The following is a 19,777-nucleotide window of genomic DNA, read 5'->3' on the forward strand; positions in this document are numbered from 1 at the left end:
GTGTGCGGAGGGAGCCCCCCTCAGGTTACACTGGGCACGAGTCCGGCAAACCCCTGCGAAATGAACTCATACGCTGCTTGGGTTTTTGTTTTTGTTTTTTTAATTTAAAATACCACTACGGCATATAAAATTACACTTAAAACAGAAGAGAAAAAAAACATACATTTATATTATTTACATACTTTACATCGAGATGACAACAACATACTCGGTAGCCAGCTGGTGTTAAGGGATGGTTACAGCACGCCGGCAGTCCCAGAATGCAAACCCAAGCGTGTGTGGCGATTCAGTATCAGCCTTCCTCAATCACTGCCCAACACGGGCAGAAGACAAGCCGGGCAAGATTTTCCCAAGTAAAGAATCAGACCATTAATTTCTGCTAAACTGCTTTTAACTGAAAAATATTTTAGTTGTTTAAGGACCCTGGATGCTGTCATTTAAGAAAAAAGTAAGTGACAGATTGACAAGTGTAGCAATTCAAGTGTGTCGAAGCACTACATTCACTTCTGGCACAACAGCCAAACATTAATCTTCTTTCTCTGCCACAAAAGCATGTGCTGCCTCACGTAAAGAGGTTGTGCAACCTTCAAGAAACTCCCAAATATTGCACCATACCCCCCCTTCTGCAATGGCACAGAACACAGCTGTCGAGGCTAAATCCTGCAGCTTTTGTGGAGGCACAGCCAACCAACTTCATGCATGAAGCACAAAGGATTCAGCCTTCTTGTCCACTGCGCTGCATGTAACCGCCCTGGGATGGCTGGAATCTGTCACTTCTTCTTCCATTACAGGGAAATTTAGCTTCACGGTCACCCTCAACACTAACTTATTTTTTTAAGCTTATCCCGATGACAAGATACCTCTGCACTTACTTCCTGAAGCCTTTCTCATTTCTTTTAAACTAAGTAATGTTAAAAAATACTAAATACCATCCAAGCTGCATGAAAAATACATATTCTTTAAAAATCCCATTTACACAGCTCGTTTTGTAGTACTAGTACATTTTTTTAAAAGAAACTTTTGATCAGTTTCAAACTTTTAATGGAAGGCTGGTTGATCCTTAAATGAAGTTCCTGATCTCATGAACTGAAATTTTGACCAATAAGTTTGAAAGACAAAAAAAAGGTTAAAGCATTTTCTTAGTACTCAATGTGATGGTGCAAGTTACTTACACCACTTGATTTCAAGTCTTGCTTGGAGCATTTTATTCCACCTTGCTCTGTAAGGCTCTGGAACCACAGTTCATTTAACTTAGGCAAAGCACTCCAATCCCAAATTTTTCTTACCCATCATTTTGTTGTTTGCTCAACAAATTAATTACTCACTTTTCACAGTGTTAAAACACCCTTTCAGGTGTATTGCTGCAGCACTTCAGAAACTGAGCAAGCCTGAAAATCACATTCAGTTTTATTGGAAATTACTTACTGACCCCATCAGCCTCAAAAGTTAACGTAAACCTCTTTAAAGAATTCTTTTCTTTTCAGCCGTAACTGAATTGAATGAAGGAAGAACACGGACTTCTTGTGCTCCAGTTCCTCAGTCCACTTGCGCAGCTTTCTCCAAATTCAGGCACGACAGACCGTGGGACTAGCTACAGTACAATTTCATTTGTGTTCTTCCTAAACTCCACTTACACTCATGTTAATTATTTCAATGATAGTATTTTCAACACACTGGCATAACCGAACATCAGGGTCCATGCTTGCAATGTCCCTTGAATAACTTTTGTTAGGTGAATCTTTACAAAGTCCTGACACTTCATGTGGTTTGTCCTTTAGCTGCTGGAGACCTAGAAAAATAAGTAGAAAAAGCAAAGTACATCTAATTAATTATTTTTTTTTTAATGGTTATATTACATCCATTACACAAACATGTATGCTGTGAAATTACAAATTGAAGCCATCGTTATTTCATGCACCAGGCTTAACTCCACAGATTATTTCTAGAGAAACTACATTTCTTTTTCATTTACTTATATCTGAGTCCTTTGGGGTTTTTTATATTCCCTCTTACTTCTTTTAACATAAATACCCTAGCATCGGGGAACCTTGTATCTCATGAAGAGAGTATTTGTTTTTACACGCAGAAAAAGAAAGACAAAAAACAAGCTCAAGATGAGCTGATATACTTAAACAGTTCATCTGTGTTCATACAATCACTGTATCTTTACCCAACCATGCCACATCACGTCTAAGACTTCAGGTAGCTCATTTGACTTTGCATTTCCAACAGATTAGGAAAATTTATAAGACCATTATGCCTCAGCTGAGGGGTTGAAATGTCCTTGTCTTCTCAAAAGCCAATGGCCTTTGCTCACAGCTTTAATCCTCAGCCTACAATGACAAATTCTATGCACAACACTTGCATGCAGGGATCCATCTTAAAACGATACAAGCAGGGAAATAAAACAGAAGGCAGGCAGTACGAAGGTTAATAAAAGGAGTACTTTCAGCCCCTTCAGCCTCTAAACTCTCTCCTCCAACCCAGTAAACCCACCTATCCCTATTCCTTCTATATTTACAAGACAACAGCAGTAAACTTCACACTGCATTCCAACTACACTCAAACTTTTGAAACGTTAACATAATTTTCTCCCTGGGACCATGACATGACTTTTGAAATACAAGGTACTTTACTTACGTGTGATAATTGGGTCAAAGTCTCTTGTCTGTGTAGCAACATCAGAGGCACAAACTTGTCCTATTTGTATCAGCAGAGACATAATGTCCTCATATAAAGGAGGAAAGGCTTGGCAGAATGACACCAAACAAGGCAGAGTTGGCATAAAAAAAGCATAGCGCTTCGACTGGGTTAAAACTATCAAGGAAAAGGAAATGGTTAAATAAAAAGGAATTATTATAAAAATCCAGTCAAAAATTGTTACTCTTACAATTCTAATTAACACAGTGGCATTGAGACAACACTGCACTCAGCCTAGACAAATTATTCTAATTTACACAATAATGTATGGAGGGCTTGGTGGAGTGCTTACCCGTGAGTAGGGTTCCCATCACGTTGATAGCTAAACGAGCCACGCTGAGAGATTTCGGTAGTGCATACTGGATACACAAAAAGGAAAGTAACTGGATGGCAAATATCTGTTAAGTAGGTGAAAGGCAAAAGAGAAACAAGCCATAAAGTTACAGATTGCTCTGAACTTTCTACCCAAAGCTCTTCCCGTACCTTATGAGTTAGTAAATATTCTCTATTTTACCAGTGAGGAAATTAAAGCCAGAGAAGCCTTAACAGTTGATTTTTTTCTGTTGACATTAAGAAAAAAACCTCACACACACTTAACACAAATCAAAGCACCAGCATTAGTGTTTGAGAATTTCCCCCCCAGGCACAATTTGTTCCGACATTAAGGATGAGCAACAAAGCAACACATAATTTACAATATAACCCTTGTAACAGCTGTTTAAGGTCCGACGTGTTCTAGTTTTAACTTTAGTTGAGTGTCTTCTCATCAGCAGTAGCTTGATACTTGAGAAGGGATTAAATAACAGCAACTACAAAGTTGGCTTGATATAGAAAACAAAAGAATCTTTAGCCCAACACATTTCAGTTACCTACAACTAGCCGAATATGTAATCTCCCCTTGTCAGAGTAGACTAAATCAGAGTCTACCAATTGCTTTAGAAAGTAATAATAAACGATTAATTGACATTGTTTTTCATAATCATCAGGAGAAACATTTCAAAATGAGAAACATCAGTGAAACATTTCAAAATCAAACTCCCGACTCCCTCTTTGCTGAGCTTGCAGTGAGGAAAAACCACCACTCCTCAAATTGAAATAGCAGAACTCTGAGAAAAGCTGTGCATGGCATTCCAGCAGGCTCTGCTCTTGCAGTCAGACCAGGGAAAAAATTGGTAAGACAACTGGCAAAGGAGAAATACAAATTGATTTAGAAATACATGCCTTATAGACTTGTCCCAAGCCTTCTTCAAGAAACAGTAGCAATATTCCCTGGAAAAAGACTTAGCAGTCAAGCTTTTCATGGGAACGAATAAAATTTTGATCTTACGGCTGCTTCATCTGTTCTACAATCTTTGCAAAAAAGGTTTTCAGAATTTAAATCTTCACGGAAGTTCCTGCAGCTATAAAGTATCCTGCCGATAAAAACTTAAGTAGGCAAAACTTTTGCCAACTGATTTCAACTCAACATAAAGAATGAACGAAAGTCATTACTGAAAAAGTGTTTTTATTCATGTTCTTGAAGGCAATATTGGAACCCATGAGTACTTCCTGAACAAGTGTACAGAGATATGCAAGGGGAGCTTGCAATCCTGTCTGCAATCCCTGTCTGAAGGGGATTTAAAGGCCAGGATTTAATTTAAGGTAAAAGTGCTACAGACACTACCTTAATATCCTACGCAGGTTAGAACAGGGACTTTTTTTAGTGATGCTTTTGTTCTCTCCCCTTAACCAATACTTCACCAGGGTTAACTACCCACAGTGATTCTCAAACTAGATGACTGTACAATACCTGTTTTTCAAGCTCAGGCTGGGCAATGAGCTCCGGGATAAAATCCAGACAGATGTGCATCGATGGAATCCCCGCCACTGTCAGTGCCAGAAGCTCACATGGATAACCCTGTGCGATTAAGAAATCAGATATGTCAAAGGTGTTTGAAAAAATCTGATTCGATTAAGATTTTAAAATAGATTTGCGTTAACGCTTTTTTCAAAACTTTCAAAACTTGTAAATCTCTTTTGTCCAGAATTATAAGCAACAGACCTGTATCCCAAGGCAACAAGAAGGCAGGCTGGGTGACAAACCCAGGGTCTGAATCAGTTCTTTATCTCAATACTCAATGTATTCTCTGCATACACACTCCCCCTGCACTCCCTCAACTGAACCAGGCTGCAGTGATCCTTCCTTTCTCTGTCTTTCCCCTCTGTTCCAAAATTCACCATAGGCCCCAACTTGCTTAATTCACGACTGCACCATTATGACTTTTTTAGCACTTAATCAGTTCCAGGTCAAGGCAAATTAACTCCTTTTGAAGAGACTGCCATCTGGCAATGAGCAATTTAACACGCACTAAAACCACATTTGTATTAAAAAATGTACTAATCTTTCCCCTCTTCTTTTTTTTTTGAAGGTGCACAGCTGCTTTGGCAGGGGCAACCTTTCTCCTTCCACTCCAAAGAGATAAACTGTGCCTTAACAAAAAGGAAAGATAAGATGTTTACATCCGAAGCCAAATTACAGTTTTGAATAATGGGTATACGAATTTAAAAACATGGCCAGAAAAAAGTAACCCACAAAAGATGTGGAACAAGTAATTATAAGATGATCGGGCCAGTTTTCCCTGGCCTAGAATGGACAAACTGTTTCGGTATAAAAAAGGGCAGAGGCACAAACAAAGCACGTGTTCAATGATGAGGAACAGACATAGTTTAGGTGCTCCCTTCTCGGCTGCAAGAGTCCAAGCACTGAAATATGGAGGAAACGTAGGTACTATAATTTGGCGAGATGGGAAGCAGAAAAGCAGGCCGTTACAATTCTGAGGAACACAACAACAGCATTCAACATCCTTTGACCACTTCATTTGGCTCTTTCTTAACCAGAGGAACCATGAAAGAACTAAAACAGTGCAAAGCAGACCTGGAAATGAACTAGTTTGACTATGTTGGGATCAGCTATATACATCTGGTGCAGCAGACAGCAGATCAGACACTGGACCTCTCGAAGATTACACAGCAAACTATCTTCTTCTTCTAGTTCAGGGCTCTTAGGGCCTGTGGTATTATGAACACTCTTCAGCAAACTGTGGGTATTACTGCTCTGGGTTTTCTCTTCTTCTGTAGGTAAGCAGATCTCTAGAAGAATCTGCACAGCAGCACTGTCCTGTGAAGAAAATAAGCAACAGAACATGGGTAAAACCCCCCAATTAAATAAAAAAAATTAAATACAAAGTAATGACAATTTAAGAAACGGAAGACTGTAAGGTGGCTAGAACTTCCAGCTATAGGGTTTTTTTATATAGAATAAAATCAACTCAGTTCAAGACACACAAATCCTGCAGAACAGGAATAAAAAAGCCCCATTACTTTACTCGAATCAAGACTCAAAGAAAAAAAGCTTAAATCCAACAGAAGATCATAATCACAGATCAAAAGAGTAAATTCAGCAGAATCCTGTATTGTTTCAAAATAAATACCCAAAGGTCCCTTAAAGCATCGAGATCAGACAAAATAAACCCATGGTCATGTAATTCACAGTATTCAAGGGAGACTACACTACTCATTTAAATATAAAACGCCCTATTAACTCAAAAATCATGTCCTAATAGGGACGATATGTGACATTCTTCCAGACAGAGGTAAGAAGAGACCGACTGCGAAGCAGGATTACTCAAGAATTGCCATAATGTCAAAACTAAGTAAGTTAACCATTCTTCAGCCTCACACTTCACAATACTGGCTGCTTCTTTTAAATAACAGTTCAAACGATCATGCATAACTCTGCCACACTTATTCATGTTTTACTGCTCCAAATCTAAGTACAGAAAGAGCCTCTGGATAACACAAGCAATGAGGCAAAAGGGCTGGTAAGCAAAACTCTTCTGTTCTAACAGAAAAAAAACCACTATCAAAGCAGTTAACACAATGCTTCAGACTAGAAAACAGAAGACTGAAAATATTTAACAATCTGAATGCAGAGGCTGTTTTCTTTTTCATGGTAACATAAGTTGGTAAAAAAAAGAAGTTAAAACGTCTCCTTTTTTAACTTCCTGTTTCTGTATTTCTGTTTTATCACTGTCTTTCCTCACATCACTTAATATCCATCTCTTCCCCCTTACCTGAGCAGCAAGTAATGCATTTTTTAATTCTTCCCTTGTAACTTCTGGGGCCTCTGGACCCATTGTGTTGTTTTGGGATGGCCTAATGTCCTGCTCTGCCGTTTCTTTTAGGTGAGAATTGAGGTAAGCTTTCGAAGCAAGAAGATAGCCGTTCAACATGTGCAAAGTTATATCCATCAGAGGAGGACTCCTGATATGGGAACACATCATAAAATAAAGGCATTTCAGCAGGCAGGATAGTAAGGCAGCAATAATACGAACAAAGCAAAAGCACTCCTCAAAGGTTCCTTTCTGGTTCCTACTAAAGCTTTTTTCCCCTAACACGGCAAAATACTAAAGGTCACAATCCCTTCTGCTGCCCTGCCATTCAGTCCTACTTCTCTCATGCACACACATGTATGCAGACACTCTACAAAGTCAGAAGACACTAATTTCTGATCAAGAGAGGAAACCCAGAAAGTGTTGGCTGTACATGAAAAGAAAATAATTATCTGAATGATGGGGAAAAACAAGGCAGACAAGCTCTGAACTGCTTCCACAATACTAAGATGGTAGTTTTCAAATCACATTGCATTATAAATCTCCCTAACAGTTTTAGAAACGTAGGAGTTTCAATTTGCATCCAGGGCTGAAGGGACATACATTTAAATATTTCACCTGCGGGTTGGGGATTAAAGATGTCATCAATGGAAACTTGCTAAAAGGCAAAGGGGGACAGATGCATACAAACAAGAACAAAAAGAACAAATCAAGTAGACTATTAGCCATTTATTATGAACAAAAGGATAATAAAAAAGAGGGAAAATAAATCGCAGCTGACAGAAAACGTGAAAAAGAACACACAAGGAATAAAGCTGGGGGCTAAAGTACATTTAAAATGATTAACTGTATCTTTTTAGAATAACAGATGCAATTTCTTCATTACTATGAAAAAGCAAAGTTATAATTTACAAATTCTGGCTTCTTGTTTGCATTATTTCCTATTCTCCTTCAAAGTTGGTTTGTTGCTATCGATTATAATCATTTTCACTACTTAAATTCTCAGCTTATTCTTCTGCATCAGAGCCATAAAGCAGTATTACACATCCTCCTCTGTCATCACTGACATCTAGAGGAACTAATTTCTAAGTACTACTAAAAGACTTTCTGGGGAAATTAAGCAAATCTACCTTTGTCATATCCATCAAGCACCCAGTGGCAGAAGCTGTCACGCAGAAAGATGGAACACCTACAGGCCCATGAGGGACTGCAAGAGACAGCGAGCAGTGAGGGGTGTTACAGCTACAACCTCAACCACCACCACCACCATGTGGCAGCAGCCATTTTAAGCATGCTGCTGCAGCGTCTACTTAGAACAAATTCATACACTCAAGTCTAAAATGGACGACCTATGTACAAATCCCAGTTTCCAAAAGAGAACTGGGTGTGAGGTTGTCCAACAAGACACTCAGCTGGCCAGTATGACACGCTGAAACAGCACGCACAGCTGGCTCAGTCCTCAGACCACGCAGCTTAATACAAAAAAGATGGAACTTACAAGCTCTTATGATTAGTTTGAAAAGATGTTGTGAAGTACTGAAAGCTTTTACAAGTTTTCTAGGAGACACCTTTACGTTTAGCATATATCCAGGTAAGTACCACAGAACATAAACCACTGAAGCAGGGAGATGCTTACCTATGAACTCGCTGATCACATCTTAGTACAATCAAAGGATCAATCATCAGATCGTTCTGAGTGTATATCTGCTGTCGGACTATTTTTACTGAAGGCTGTAGAGCATTAACAGTCATCACCCACAACCTAAAATGAGATTATTTTTATCGTTTTTTAATAGATAGTCTGAGAAAAAGGACCACATAGGCATCTGGACACTCACTTAGCTGGATTTTTCTAAGCCTACCAAGGAGCAAAACTTCCCTATTTCATTTGCAGCCCTTGAAGTTAACCACAATAGAGTTAACGTACATTCACCAGAATTACAGCAACCAAACTGTTTTCACTGCAATAGAGCATCCACTTCCTGAGAAAAGGCATGGACTTACTGGAGCCATTTTGTGTTTCGTCAGTGATTTGTCATAAACAACATAGGCTATAAAACCTGTATTTTAAGCAAACTGGTGACTTCCTTTCCCCTGAGAATAACAACTACCTTCTGTTTTAAATGCAAAGGTTAAAAATTTCAACAAAGCAAAAAGGAATGCGACTGCAACACATTTTATTCAGTAAGAACCTCCAGTTTCCCAGGCAAAGGCACCGTGTCATTAGTTTTGAAAGAGAAAGTGGCATTCCACCTAGCTGCAACAACAAATTAAACAGTATTTTGAGCCTACCTTCTTGGCATCACAGTGTTAAGAACCATCCAAAGTTTATTGACAGTCTGAAGAATCCTCCGAGGGACTCCAGCATTCAGCAAGCAATTCATATTCGATGTCAATACTTCTGCATATGGGATCAATTCACCAGCTGAGAGAAGTGTTAAATGTTCTAAGATCTGCATCAGCTGGGTATGATTTCCTGGCAGCATGGAAAATGCTGTAAAATAAAGACAATGGGATCTTGGTAAAACTGGACTTCTGACATTTTTTCTGTCTTGGCAGCAAAACCTTTTCATTATACAAATGAAGTATGATCAAAATGAATTAAAGGGCTACACACTTCCAAATCCACTCTATTCCAACCAATTTGGAAAGAACTTTGCTTACTTCACACGAAGTAATTTACCTTCCTGGAGCTGTTTGGGCGAGTGATTCTTCGCAATGTTTGTCAGAAGCATCCTCCTCAGTAAGGCATCAGTGCCCGTGATCTGTTCCTCGCAGATCCAGTCTTCCACAATGCAGAGGTGTGGGTAGTTAGTTGCAAGAAGGCGTAACAGTGCAGAATGCAAACCTTTAGGGGTATTAAGAAATTATACATCTTAGATTTAAGCAGCTACATCTTTAGCCTGAATGTATTTGTGCCTGTCATCTCAACAACTTAGTTGAATCACCCCCAAGAAGTTCAGTGAGCTTGCATGTTCCTAGCCTGATATTCTTAACAGAAAGGAAAAGTTATCTTTTGGAAAGGTGGGAGGACCCTATAGTAACTCTTAAACTTAGTCTGGCATAATCAGAAATCCTCCAGCAATTCCTACTCTGAAACCTACCCTAGCAAAGAACTGCCTTCCTCAAACTTTCACTATTACTCTTCAAACATATCTGTAATCTCCCTAATTACTACTGCCAGGTTTTAAAAGAAAGGAAGGCACACTACAAACCAGATGACAGCCAGAGAGCTGGAAACACACTTAGCCTTCCTTTTTCATGCATGAGACGTCCACACAGTGATATACCTCCCAGTTCCTGCTGCAGCCCTTGTGCCTGTCGGATGAGGTACTTGATGGGAATCTGATCCATTAATGCTGAAGAGTAAGACTTGGGTTTTTTCTGCATGGCAGCTGTAAGGGAACAGGACAAGAAACCACGAATAACAAGTTACAGTTGTAAAAAATTATTTCCCCAACTGAATGAATAAAGAAAATGTAAACCATTTGCTCTATGTTATCCATGTAAAATAGAGATAATCCCAAATAACACACCTCATTCCTGTTAAAGTATTAAATTAAGCTCTTCAGGAAACCATTTCTGTGAACATTTCCATGTAAAGATTTTCATGGCATTTAGATTTGTACACAAGATCTCCATACCGTCTTTGATAAATCCAACTGATTTTGAGATCATAGCTCAAATCTGCACTTTTTTTATTCAAGGTTTTTTATTTTTAAAAAAGACAGCAGTTGGTACAGGGAATTCAAACTGTTGGCACACACAACACCCTGTAGCAAGGTGGAAGTTATAAATGCAGGAAGAACCATAACTGATTTTATTTCACTCCTTCTTGAATAGCATGAAGAAAATAGCACTGATGAATGCTGAAGTTTTGCACCCTAAAAAGGGAACGTAAAAACACCCACCAGATATAAACACCGTGTTTGCACTGGAATTCAACTCTGTTAATAAACTACGTAACAGTCTTCTAGAATTGATTTAAAGTCTCAGTTTCAAAGGTGAAAAGGGATTATTCAGTATTGTCAATCACAAAATTGCAAACCCAAAGAAATGTGTGTGCAAGTTTGATGACACATGAATAAATGAAGATCTGAGGTAATTAAGAAGACTTTGTTAATTGTTGCTCTATTTATTAGATAGATGGTTATAAACATTTCTGGTAACTTTTTGGCTAGTCTGGACCTTTTTTCATCTGGAAAACAAATCACTCAACTACACAGTTTTAGCAGAAACTTTATCTCCTGAATTTCTACAGCGATGCTGTATTTATTACGACAATCCAAACTTTTTATGCTCTGCTTGAATCTGACAGCAACATGAATTCTGGTTATTGCAAGAATTCCTCTCTTTGCATCTAATTTTCAGTGAATCTGTCTTCCACTGATGCACTCACATGTACCTAGTGTCTTTGTGTTTGCCAGAAGTGCTTCTTCATACGACAGGACATAGTAGAGGACAAGCAATTGTGTTGTGATGCTGTACCGTTGAGTGAGACGAGTATTTTCTCCCTGTACATAAAACCACATACAAAGGTCATGTTGCATTCCTGATTCTTGAGAACAAAAATTTGGATTTACCTGCAAATATGAAGAAAAATAAGGCAGTAAGCCTTGTACAAAAATATCAAGCCTTACGAGGACCAAACTGAAAGCTGCAGGGGACCTTTTCTTTCTTTTCTTTTTTTTTTTTTTAAATGAGCTTCGAACATAAAATGGATTTTTGGTATCTGGGACACTAATAAGGAGTAATCCCAGAATTCCAATGCAAGACAATGCTTGCCACTCATTCTACATGTGTCCAAGTGACCGTTTGCATAATTCTATCCAAATGAAAATGCTTCTCTCAAAACCAGCTAGACTGCTTCAGTTAAACAGTATTTTTATCTAACGAGACCAAGTCAGTACAAAAATTATATGAGGCGTTTATATAGGATTTGTATAATTTTTGACTTTTAAATCCATGAAGTGCTTTTCTTTGCATTTTTAACAGCGTGAGTTGGTGAGTTCCCAAGGAAAAGGGCAAAACAGGGGCAAATAGCAATCTTCCTAAAAATCTGAGTAGCACTAACAAGATTCACTTCAAAATACATGACTATCACTGCAGTAGGACACAGTTTACTGTACAGGAATTAAAGACAAAAAGTGAGACAACTTACAAAATACTAAACCACGTGTTCGCATTAAAGTGCGTGAAAGAAGCAAATGATTTACCCCAGAGAGTCCTTGAAACACGTTCAGTATCTCCTGTTCCGTGACAGGCTGATTTGTGGCCTCTGGGTTGGATTTAGATGCAGGAGTAAGGATAGAGTTAATGTAGACATCAATAAGAGGAAGCAACTGAGGATGGAGTGGAGTGGTTGTTTCACAGAGCTGCCGATAGATCCAGTCCTAGAAAAAAACATGCCATTACATCTTCAGTTTCAGAGCTGAGGGCAATTTTTCTTGTCTGCAAGCACATCCCATTTTAACTGGTTACAAAAAAAAAAAGTAACTGATGAGGCTTTGACTTTGGAAAGTGTAATACCAGTTTGGAGTTGGGCCTGGTCATAAACTGTGTATCCTGGACCCTGTTCTGCATAGACCCACCAATAAAACTTGTCCTGGCTGGAAATATCATTCCAACTGCCATTTTATTAAGCTCAGACAGAGGGAGAGAGAGAACTTTCTCATTATTTTTAAGTTCACTAAGTTGTGGGTTTTGGATTACAGAGCTAAAACTGAGTACCCTAACTTAATACACAGTTCCTTCTTAAATCACTATAGGTAATAGGCTATAAGATTCATCAAGAATTCTGTTCCTAAAGAAAAAAAAAAAACCAACCCACCAGCCTGCAAAAGCTAGCATTCAAAACGATGAACAGAAATAAAATGAAAGTCATACCTTAATGGATACTTTGTGCTTGGTGAATGATCGACTTTTTAAAAGCTGGTAAATGCAGTGAATAGGTAAAAACCCAGTAATGTTGGCACTGAGATTGCCTGTAACAGGCACACGAACTGCGTGGGCCGTAACAACCTAAAGGGAAGTTATCATTAACAAGAAAAATACCACAAATATTCAACTTATCACAACGCATAAGCACAAGGTGACAAAGTCACACAAGCTACATTCCTTCTGGCATTTATTTGGTTTTGGTTGGTTGGAAGCTGAAGAACATTTTTATGTAGTTTAATACAGTATGTGTGAAACTGCAGCACACTTACATTTGTGAAGAATTCCTGCTACTGCAGAAAACAATTTCATAGTGGACAATTTTTCTCCTCCGCTTCCTCATTATTTAACAAAGTCAAGTGCTCAAAAAGTATAATCAGAGCAGCGTACAAAAAGAAAGAGTCAAGGCTCTTCAGTACCAGCAGGGCTTGAATTCTTGTAGGTCAAACTGAAGCAATTACAGAAGAAAGGAGAGGAAAAAAAAAAAAAAAAAAGACCTAAGCTTAAAATACCTGTTCGGTGAAAATCTCCTGTGTGAAGATTGTCTTCATTCTGCTGAGTGAGCTAGGTTTAATAACAATCTGAAACAAAGAACAAAGTACTTTTAATTTTAAGTTCTAGCTTTCTTATTCAAAGTACTGCAAATTTATCTTAAAAACTGTTAATTTTTAAGCTTTTTAAACTTGTCTTCACTGGGATACCAGGAAAACATTCACATCTATACTTCAACAAAAATATTTTCAAATGTCACAAGTTCATCACTCTGCGTCTTCCTTATCCTACAAACTACCTACTCAGCTTTTACATTTGATGAGATACTTTTCGTGATAGCAAACTGAAGACAAGTCTCCCTCAGTCATTTTCAGAAGTTAATTCTTACATATATAGATATTTCTTTAAACTATTTAAAAGTTTGCAGCTCGGTTTGGAAAGTACTTCAGTTAGTCTTCTAAGAAAGTTCATTTCTTGAAAATAATAATTTCAGCAATTCAGCACTCGTTGAAGATACTTTCATCATAACGTATCAAGAGGTATGCAAAGTTTAATGTTTTTCTAGAGGAACTAATTTAGTTAGCTATCCCTTTTTTTTACTTTATAATTGCTTTAAGTATATTGGCAAAACCAAAGTTCTTGATATCAAAACTGAAGTAAATACAAGAACATAAACACAGAGTAAAAAGTTAATTTTAACAGAGGAACGCATGTGCTAGAAATTAGGATTTACCTTCATTCCCAAGGTGGAGCAGACCAAATCAATGATAGCACTGAGCTGATTACTATGGAAATACATGGCCACCAAGAGAAGCATCTCTCCAAAAGAAGCAGACACACCAGAAATGCTAATGATAACACAAGGAAGAGTTAATTTCCAACTGGACACGAGTAAATGTGAGATTACTGGAATCATTAAATATAAAAGAAGCCTGCTCTCACCTTTCAAAGTAAGCTTCTTCCTTTATCATCCAACTAAGCCACATTACCATCAATTGCTCCTGTTCTGGGGTGCTGCACAAAAAAAAAAAAAAAAAAATCCATAAAAGAGCCTTTTCCCAGGAACTACCGCTAGTTTTACTAATTATTTCTAGCAGAAAAAAACAGTATTGTAAAATCTTACACCAGGATCCTTACTGTCACTTTTGCTTTCGCATCAAACAGCTGATAAGCACCGATATTTAGCACAAACTTCAGTCCAACTGTCAGGCAATTTCGTCTGTTGAACCACACAGCAGAAAGCTACACCCATTAAACATCCATATGGCTACTCTTTTCAACAAGGTCTCTAAAGAATTTAGCCATAAACATGTTCAGTGGAAAAGTGAACTAGTAAAGCCAACTTTAACCCCCAAAAACCATTCCAAACTAAGCTAATGCCGATGCTCCCCTCTCAGAAGATTTGCTATAAATGAGACAGCAGAGTGGAATATCAATTTCCTCACCATAGCACGAGACAAATTCCTTCAACCAACATATGGAGATTTGTATAGAGAATTAGGAAAGAAAAACTGTGCTGCTCAAGGTCATTGCCTTAACGGTGCTAAAACAGTAACATCTTTACAAAGCTCCTCCTTTACTGAGCACTACCTGACGAGAGTGGAGAAGGCCAGAAGCATACAAAAGGAAAGAGATACAAAGCGAACACCAGCTGGAGTTGCAGGAGGCCGGCTGGTCATCAGCTGCAGTAGCTGCTCAGCTTCTTCATCAGTTGGCCTACATGGGACAGAAAAGGAACAAACCCCATGCTGTTCATTTAAAAGTGATTTCTAATCTCGTCGCAGCGGTTAAAGTTTAATTTTTCCCTGTTATTTAATCTGTTTATCAAGTTGCCATCAATAAATGAGCATGAAGATTAACTGGTAATTCTCTCTGAAGTTAAAAGAAATAAAAATCTCTGTTCAGAGATAACCATGAGAAAACTTCCCCAGGATACAATCTTGTCTATTAGTACAAAATGCCCAGATTAAAACTAACAATGCCTGAAGATGTTACATTAGCATTCTCCAAAAAGTAAAAGCAGAGGAACAGAAATTCTAAATTCACGTCGTGTATGTTGCTGGAGCTTTCACCTGCTTTCTCTTCCACACACTGCTCCAACCACTCAGGCCTAGAGTTCTTTTAACGAGTCAGTAGAACTGATTTTGCAGCATTAAAGAAAGCACTACATTTCTTGCATTATTTCAGATTGTTAAAAATCAGCAAAGTTGATAAACAGATGTTTAGCTTTAGAATGAATAAACTTTTTTGCTGAGAGTAGTAACAAAACCCATACCTGTCTCCTTAGCACTACATAATATTTGCTTTCTACACTATAAAGGTAAGAAACTTCCATCAACGGGCAGCTCAGCATGAGAGAAGGGTCTCCCCTAGTACTAAAGTCGGCAAGTCCTGCCAAGACTGTTCCAAGGACTCAGTGGCACTAAGAGACAGCTCACGTTAAAAGTGCCCAGAGCTCTCAACCTCTCTTTAAATGGACGGAGAATGAATAAAAAAACCACAGAGAATGAAAACATTCATTACTTCAGCCCAGCAATTCCCATCAAAGCGCAATAGAGACGTAACAATGCGCTGGCTTTCACGACGTGCTCTTCCTTCAGTCCTGAATACACGGACACATTTGGCTCCATATCAACATCTGCTTCTTCAACAATGTGTGTGCTGCGAACCGTGGGAAGGATTCCCATGAGCTCCAGGAGCAGCTGCCTCCTCATTTGCCAAAGCACAGAGCTGATATTATCTCTCTTTCTCTGTGTAAGCAGTTAAAAGATGAGAACAACAATGTAATATTCATCCTATCAAACAATGTATTACATAAGGGCTTCCGTAACGATGAAGCCAAGGAAAAAAAAAAGGGGGGGGGGGGGGGCGAGGAAATTACAATTTTCAGTACCAGGGCAACAGGCAACACACGATAGTATTACAACAGCTTGTTACATCAAAACACAAGCTTTAACTAACTGAACTAACTAAGCAAATCGAGATGCAGCTTCCTATTGTGAATGCTGAGGGTGAACGTATTTGTCAGGTAAACATTATGAATTTACAATTCCCTGGTTTCCAGGAAATCTCTCAGAGGAACAGCCAAACAGCTGCCTTCAGGGACACTATTTACAGACCTGACAGTCCCATAAGAAGAGGCTGTCTTGTAAAGGTCGCTCCAAGACATGTAACAGGATTTAATATGATTCAAATATGAGTGCTCACATCCGGAAGAGTTACAGCAAGCTTTAGGAATATTTTTTAAAAAGCAGAATATTCAAAGACTTTCATACCTGTTGGCCATTTCGGATAAAAGTTCCAAACCAAGTTCGAACCTTTGCGTTTGTTCCAAGTAGCAAACCACTCACAAAGCACACCAGGTCACTCACTCCATCATCTGACGATTCGTTTTTGGTGTGATCCAAGGTCAAAGCCACACCAAGACCTGGTAGATGACACTCTTCCACCTAGATAAAATGCTTAGACTCAATCCTTGCTGTTTTTTAAAGCTCCGGTAAAGATCATGATTGTGATTCTCGTGACAGACTAATGACAAGCCTTACCACCATGCCTCGGACCCTCAGAGCTTGGGAAGGGTTCATTTTACAGAGGTGGCGAAGTGCTTCTGTTCTGCGACGGCCTCCAGCACTTTCCTCATCCTGCCGTTCACCGTTCTTAATCAAACCTCTACAGACTAAACATCCAACAGGAGCTGTAAGTAAATGTGGCCTTTCCAGCAGAAAGCCACGTAAACACAAACACACAAAGCCAAGCCGTTCCGTTCAGCTCGCTATGATTTATTAGCTGGGCCACACAAACCCTGTCTGGGTGAGAACGCATGACCTGCACCATATGAACAGAGTAAGAAAACGGTCTTTTCCCTCAGAGAAATTACAGGGTCGTTATGGATTTTTGCATCATCCACTTACTACTCACACTCTAACGTAACCTGTGCATCTGGCAGCCGTGGAGACTGAAATGTCACTGTGAGGTAAGGGATGCCAAACAGGCACCGTCAGTACAAATTTTTCACCTCGTAACACAGCTCAGACTAAGAGACAAGAACTATTAAGCAAGGTTAGACCAGGTTCATAGTCCTGGTCTATTCACCGCCTGAATCAGCCTTTGTAAGTGTCCTGCAGCTGAAAAGCTGCGACATGCACGCAGTGAATCTACAAGCAGGCTGCAAAAAAGGGACTCGACATGATGAGAGTGGGAGTCCATCACCATCTCTAGGTATAAACGAGGTCAAATTATATTTCAGAAGTCAAACGCTCTCCTGTTCAAATATTTATGGCATGCGGTTTAGCCCAGAATTCACTACGGTGCTAGAAATAATTTCAAACCTTCCGAAAAAGTAAGCTGGACAAGAAGAAGCTGTAACTCACCCTCATTAAAGCTATCAGGAACATTGGCCACCAGAAGGCAGAGGAACCAGGCTCCATTTTTAACGTGCAAGAGAGCTTCAGCCACATCAACTATCGGTAACAGTGATGGCAGCTCTGGATAAAAAACGGGTTTTAAAAGTCACAGTGTTTCAAATAAAACCTTGCTTTTAATAAACATTTAAATAACATGCTGAAATCAATGAATGGAAAAATCAATCTGTGATCTATCCCCTCTTTCAAAGAGCTAGACAGCCTTGATTAATCTTGAATCACTCACAACGGCTCCAAAAGTTACTTTTTTTACATTTGTAAAAAGGTAGAAAGCACTATAAATACACAATACTACACCTGCTTGCAAAATGCAGAGAACATCTGCTGCCTCCTCCAGATAAACAGGACTCTCAAAGAGCTCAGAAGATTTGAGAAAAAACTCCCCATTTGATTCCGACACCTACAAGACATCATTCATCATCACTGAACAGGTTTTATGAAGCAATTTGCCTAATCAGTCTTCTATGGCTTTAAATTCAGCAGATTGAACACATTAAAAAACTGTCAAAAATGTACAGCTATGAACACAGAACAGGCAAGAAAAGTGTTTGGAATAAGAAACATTTACTAGTGGAAATACTTTAATACAGCTGGTATCGTTGCTTCTTTCCCGAAGAAAAATAGCTCCCTGACAATTCTAAAGCCACGGGAAGTTTACACAAGGAAAACAAAATGCTGGGGTGGGGCGAAGAGGCAGGGTAACAGAAATACAGTTCCTAACATCACACTGCGGTAGGAGTAAGGAACTGGATGGAAAAAAGTCATCATTTCATTTTCAAATACTATTTCTGCACTGATGCATCACAAAATCACATTTCATTTCCGTACAGCCTATAACAGAACAGAGTCTGTATCACATCAGCAAAGATTACCCTTGTTTGTTCTGAGGAAGAAACAATTTCTCTAGGAATCGGGGCTCATAAGGAGTTTAATCACAAACCATCAATCAATCAGACTGAGGTTTTAAGTCTTGGTGAAGCAGCTAAAAGCTGGAGAAGGGTCCTCACGCACAACAACAGCACCAGAAGCAGAACCAGACAGTGCATCAACCTACCCAGAGGGGATTTCCACTGACAGAAAACTCAAAAGCATCCAGATATGGAGAAATTTACCTTATTCATAATTGCTAGTAACTCGCTAAGTACGAGACGAAGCCGACGAGGCGAATCGCTGTGTTCAAATTCCAGTGTCAGCCCATGCTGAAGCTGCGACACCAAGATGCTTTCTCCACTACCTCCTCCAAGCTTGTGCCTAACAAAAACAGCTATTAAGTGTTTCAGCAAACACAGAAATTTTATCAAAAGATGGCAGCCCTTCTATAGGGATTTCTTCTATCGTGCTAATGATCAAAACAGACTTGTAACTGTAATACACAGTGAAATCTAATTCAGTAGATGATCAAACTTGCACTCTCAGGCTGGTGCATCGCGCAGCCCCAGCCACCGCGCAGCACAGGGGGGAAAAGATTCCCAGCACAGACAACTAAACCCTTTATGTTGCTCTGCCAGAAATCGGGGTTTTCGTAAGAGACTATCAAGGGACACGAACACCAACAGCCAGGTCAGCCCAGCACTCCAACAGCAGCAACAAAGCCGGCCCCTGGAGAAGCCCCACAGCGGTTTTCCCCGCAGAAGCCGCCGTTCTCTGCGTTACCGGAGCTGCTGCTCCTTGCTGGCGTCCTGCTCCAGGGCGTGGAAGTCCACAGAGAGCAAGGCCACGATGGAGTTGACCGCCTCCACGCCCGAGAGGAGCCGCAGGATGAGCTTCTTGTCCTGGGCCCAGCTCTGGCTCTGGTCGGCGGGGGCGCAGAGGGCCATGCGCACCAGGCAGGGCAGCAGCAGCCGCAGCTCGGGGTCGCTGAGCGCGGCCAGCCGCACCACGTCCACCTTCTGCATCGCCTCGAAGGCGTACGGGCTGACGAACTGGAGGCCGGAGCACTCCGCCATGGCGGCGCCGTCTGACGGCGGCGCCTCCCCGCGCTCCCGCTCCTCTTCCGGCGCCGCCTGAGCGCGTCACGGCGGGGGGCGCGCGGGAAGTGACGTCACGGCGGCGCGGCGGGAAGGCTCAGGGGGAGCG

At 39.9% G+C, this 19,777-nt stretch overlaps 1 protein-coding gene across 7 annotated transcripts; it reads right to left on the reverse strand.

The window, feature by feature from the left end:
- Window positions 1-77: 77 nt before the first annotated feature.
- INTS2 (integrator complex subunit 2) lies at window positions 78-19,674 on the reverse strand. Of its 7 annotated transcripts, none has more exons than XM_074922969.1 (24): window positions 19,355-19,674; window positions 18,814-18,952; window positions 17,999-18,101; window positions 17,651-17,764; window positions 16,826-16,956; window positions 16,556-16,729; window positions 15,804-16,030; window positions 14,871-14,996; window positions 14,223-14,294; window positions 14,014-14,128; window positions 13,301-13,369; window positions 12,738-12,872; window positions 12,068-12,244; window positions 11,257-11,365; window positions 10,142-10,246; window positions 9,535-9,699; window positions 9,144-9,345; window positions 8,488-8,613; window positions 6,813-7,002; window positions 5,615-5,857; window positions 4,490-4,597; window positions 2,993-3,098; window positions 2,641-2,817; window positions 78-1,789 (listed from the first exon to the last, which is right to left on the reverse strand). In XM_074922969.1, exons 1-24 carry the CDS (start codon window positions 19,645-19,647, stop codon window positions 1,620-1,622), a joined length of 3,576 nt encoding a protein of 1,191 aa, XP_074779070.1. In that variant the 5' UTR covers window positions 19,648-19,674; the 3' UTR covers window positions 78-1,619. The 7 variants fall into 7 exon arrangements, with proteins under 7 accessions (XP_074779070.1, XP_074779067.1, XP_074779066.1 ...); XM_074922966.1 differs by having other exon boundaries at window positions 10,067-10,246; XM_074922965.1 differs by having other exon boundaries at window positions 10,067-10,246; window positions 11,251-11,365.
- Between the last annotated feature and the right edge of the window lie 103 nt (window positions 19,675-19,777).

The sequence above is a fragment of the Athene noctua genome, chromosome 19 (genome assembly GCF_965140245.1).
Source record: "Athene noctua chromosome 19, bAthNoc1.hap1.1, whole genome shotgun sequence".
Lineage (NCBI taxonomy): Eukaryota > Metazoa > Chordata > Aves > Strigiformes > Strigidae > Athene > Athene noctua.

Coding starts and splice junctions, on each gene's coding strand:
- INTS2 (XM_074922963.1), bottom strand. CDS start 19,647: ATGGCGGAGTGCTCCGGCCTCCAGTTCGTCAGCCCGTACGCCTTCGAG. Junction 13,370..14,013: donor GCTCCACCTTGGGAATGAAG/GTAAATCCTAAT, acceptor TCTTTGTTTCAG/ATTGTTATTAAACCTAGCTC. Junction 2,818..2,992: donor GATGGGAACCCTACTCACGG/GTAAGCACTCCA, acceptor TTTCCTTGATAG/TTTTAACCCAGTCGAAGCGC.